General features: G+C 58.2%; 1 protein-coding gene across 1 annotated transcript; it reads left to right on the top strand.

Moving 5' to 3' along the window:
• The first annotated feature begins 1,052 nt into the window (after positions 1–1,052).
• LOC115830930 (metallothionein-3) lies at positions 1,053–3,013 on the top strand. Its single transcript, XM_030796804.1, has 4 exons — positions 1,053–1,135; positions 1,475–1,570; positions 1,823–1,888; positions 2,766–3,013. Exons 1-4 carry the CDS (start codon positions 1,066–1,068, stop codon positions 2,873–2,875), a joined length of 342 nt encoding a protein of 113 aa, XP_030652664.1. The 5' UTR covers positions 1,053–1,065; the 3' UTR covers positions 2,876–3,013.
• The last annotated feature ends 103 nt before the right edge of the window (positions 3,014–3,116 follow it).

Raw genomic sequence — 3,116 nt, 5'->3', positions numbered from 1 at the left:
GCCCTCGGTTTTGAGGAGCAATGACCTCTCTCCTCTCCACTTCTCGGGGTCTCATTCTCACTCACACTACCCTGCTCAGTCACAAATGATTCTCCTTGGCAACTTAGACCTCTTTTCCTTTCATTTTGCACCCAAATCCCTTATATTCATATAAACATTGATCAGTCTTATTTTACCTAGGCTCTCTTTTCTTTTTGAGACAGGGTCTTGCTCTGTGACCCAGATTGGAGTGCAGTGGTGCAATAAGGCTTACTTACTGCAGCCTCCCAAACCTCCTGGGCTTAAGCAATCCTCCTGCCTCAGCCTCCCAAGTAGCTGGGACTACAGGTGCATGCCACCACATCCAGATAATTTTTTTTTTTTTTGAGACGGAGTTTCCCTCTTGTTGCCCAGGCTGGAGTGCATTGGCACGATCTGGGCTCACTGCAACCTCTGCCTCCCAGGGTCAAGTGATTCTCCTGCCTCAGCCTCCTGAGTAGCTGGGATTACAGGCGCCTGCCACCACGCCCTGCTAATTTTGTATCTTTAGTAGAGATGGGGTTTCTCCATGTTGGTCAGACTGGTCTCGAACTCCCGACCTCAGGTGATCCGCCCGCCTCGGCCTCCCAGAATGTTGGGATTACAGGCGTGAGCCACCACGTCCGGCCTCCTTTTTATAAATAGAAAAATCTCACCGAGCTGCCCTGAGTTTAACATGCCCCCCACTGACAATCCCTCTAGGTACCTGAGTTCTGAGTTCTAGGCCTGGCTCGGCCTCAGGCTCATTCTGGGACCTAGGCACATTTCCGCTTCTCTGGCCTCACTTTTTCTTATCTGTATAATGGAGGGTTAGGAGTCAAGGATCTGAAGATGCCAGGCAGGACAGCGGGGAAATGGAACACGCCCCTTGCCAGTGACACTCGGAGGGCGCAAGAGTCAGTGTCGGGCTCAACGTGAGCAGGTTCTTTCTGCCCCCAGCTCAGCAACCCGTTTGAACGGATCTGGCGTCCCGGAGAATTCTTTTTTTTTTTTTTTTTTTTTTTGAGACGGAGTCTCGCCCTGTCGCCCAGGCTGGAGAATTCTAGAATGAAGGGGAAGAGAGGCAGGGAAGAGCCGGGAAATACGCAAAGCGCGTTTTTCTTCACTTTCGGAGATGGTACGTGCGCGCTTCCACGCAGTGGCGGCTGCTGCGGCGAGCATGTCCCCTGCGGGACCCACGCGGGGAGTGGGCTGGCAGCGCGCGCATAGCGGCGGCGAGTGGGTCGTGCACGCGGATGCGGGGTGGGAGTGGGGGCGCACGCGCGGGCGTGGGCGAGCGGGCCCCAGCCGTGCACACACACGGCGGGGGCGGGCGACAGATGCCGCAGTGCGTGCGCCAGGGCCCAAGCGGACAAACGGAAAGAGCGGGCGCGGTGCGCAGGGGCGGGAGCCCAGCGGGCTTGGCATGCGCGCCCCAGCCCGGGGCTATAAAAGCATCGCCACCTGCTGCCACTAGCCAAGCCGCGCGTCCAGTTGCTTGGAGAAGCCCGTTCACCGCCTCCAGCTGCTGCTCGCCTCGACATGGACCCTGAGACCTGCCCCTGCCCTTCTGGTGAGCCCCCGCCCCCGCTCCCATCCTGCTGCACTGCGCGCCCTTGTACCTGCAAAGAAACCCACGCCCTGCGCCTTCGCTCAAGGACACTTGGGGGAAGGGCTCCTGATTCCCTATTATTCACCTCGTGAAGGGCGGGTATGCCTGTGTCGCGGAGAACAGGGAGACTTGGCACCCCATCTCCTCGTGAGGACAGGCGTGGGGACCCGAGTTTGTCCACATTAACCCTTCCTGTGGCGTCGCCCTCTCTAGGTGGCTCCTGCACCTGCGCGGACTCCTGCAAGTGCGAGGGATGCAAATGCACCTCCTGCAAGAAGAGTGAGTGCAGGGACCCTTCCCCTCTGCCGCCGCCCCCTCCGCTCTGCGGAGTCGGTGTCTCACCACGCAGGATGTGGAGGGACAGCCAGGCCCCGATCCCGTGGTTTCTGCCTCTTGCTGGAACAGAACCACCCGGGCAGACATTAAAATACAGATGCCCCTGCCCCACACCCAGGAACTGATGGCCTAGGCGTGGGACGAGAGGTTTTTGTAAATCCCCAGAAGCCTCCAATGGCAGCTGGGATTGAGAACTGCCACACTGGTCCAACCTTTCCCGCCCCACCCCCAAAACCCCCAAAACCTGGGGAAGCCATTAGTGAGGCTGGGCCTTAGCTCTGGAGTTCCGGTCCCTTGGCCTCTCTCGGGCCTTAGGGATCCTCTCAGTTTGATCCCAAAATCTCCGCAGCTCAGGGCAGTGTAATATGCATAGGGAGTAAGAGGTGGGAGGAAGGCTCCCTTCTTCCCTAGGTATAAAACCAGGCACAGGTCCCCACCGCCTCCCCACGGCTTTCCTGGGCCCCTTACATCTGCACCATATCTGCCCCTCCCAAGTTTATCCTTTAAGGCCCCTTTCAAGGTCATTTACCCTGTGATGCTTTCTCCTTAAGGCCTAGTACCCACCTAACCTGGGCTTGAGCCCACCAGCCCCCAGGACTTCCTGGCATCCACCCACAGGGCTCTGGTCTATTTCCTGGGTACCTCGCTCCTGTGGTGGTGCAGGATGCCACTGCCGCGACATAGATGCTGAGTCAAAGCAGGTGTGAGACTAAGAAAGGGGCTGCGACCAGCCCTGGCTGAATGAACCCTTCCCTCCCCTTTGATGAGGACGGATTGGGGGAGTGTGCATCACACTGGTCATCTTCCATTTTATCTGCAGGCTGCTGCTCCTGCTGCCCTGCGGAGTGTGAGAAGTGTGCCAAGGACTGTGTGTGCAAAGGCGGAGAGGGGGCCGAGGCAGAGGGAGAGAAGTGCAGCTGCTGCCAGTGAGGAAGCACCCTCCGTGTGGAGCACATGGAGATAGTGCCAGGTGGCTCAGTGCCACCTATGCCTGTGGTGAGGTGTGGCTGGTGTCCCCTTCCCCTGTTGACCTTGGGGAAGCGACAATAAATCCCATGAACAGCATGAGCCAAGGACTGGTCTCTTCTTAAAGGGGGGAAGGATGTGGAGCAGTGGGGGAGCTTACTCCAAGGGAGCCACACAGTTCAGAGTGAAGCCCTGGCTGGGTGCA

This window comes from Nomascus leucogenys, chromosome 2, assembly GCF_006542625.1.
Source record: "Nomascus leucogenys isolate Asia chromosome 2, Asia_NLE_v1, whole genome shotgun sequence".
Lineage (NCBI taxonomy): Eukaryota > Metazoa > Chordata > Mammalia > Primates > Hylobatidae > Nomascus > Nomascus leucogenys.
Note: the sequence above shows the minus strand (reverse complement) of the source record. Positions and strands in the feature narration are given on the sequence as shown.

Bases quoted from the DNA above. Each gene is read 5' to 3' on its own strand.
- LOC115830930 (XM_030796804.1), top strand. From the start codon at position 1,066: ATGAAGGGGAAGAGAGGCAGGGAAGAGCCGGGAAATACGCAAAGCGCG. The intron at 1,136-1,474 runs GTACGTGCGCGC...TGCTGCCACTAG, and splicing joins TTTCTTCACTTTCGGAGATG to CCAAGCCGCGCGTCCAGTTG. The intron at 1,889-2,765 runs GTGAGTGCAGGG...TTTTATCTGCAG, and splicing joins ATGCACCTCCTGCAAGAAGA to GCTGCTGCTCCTGCTGCCCT.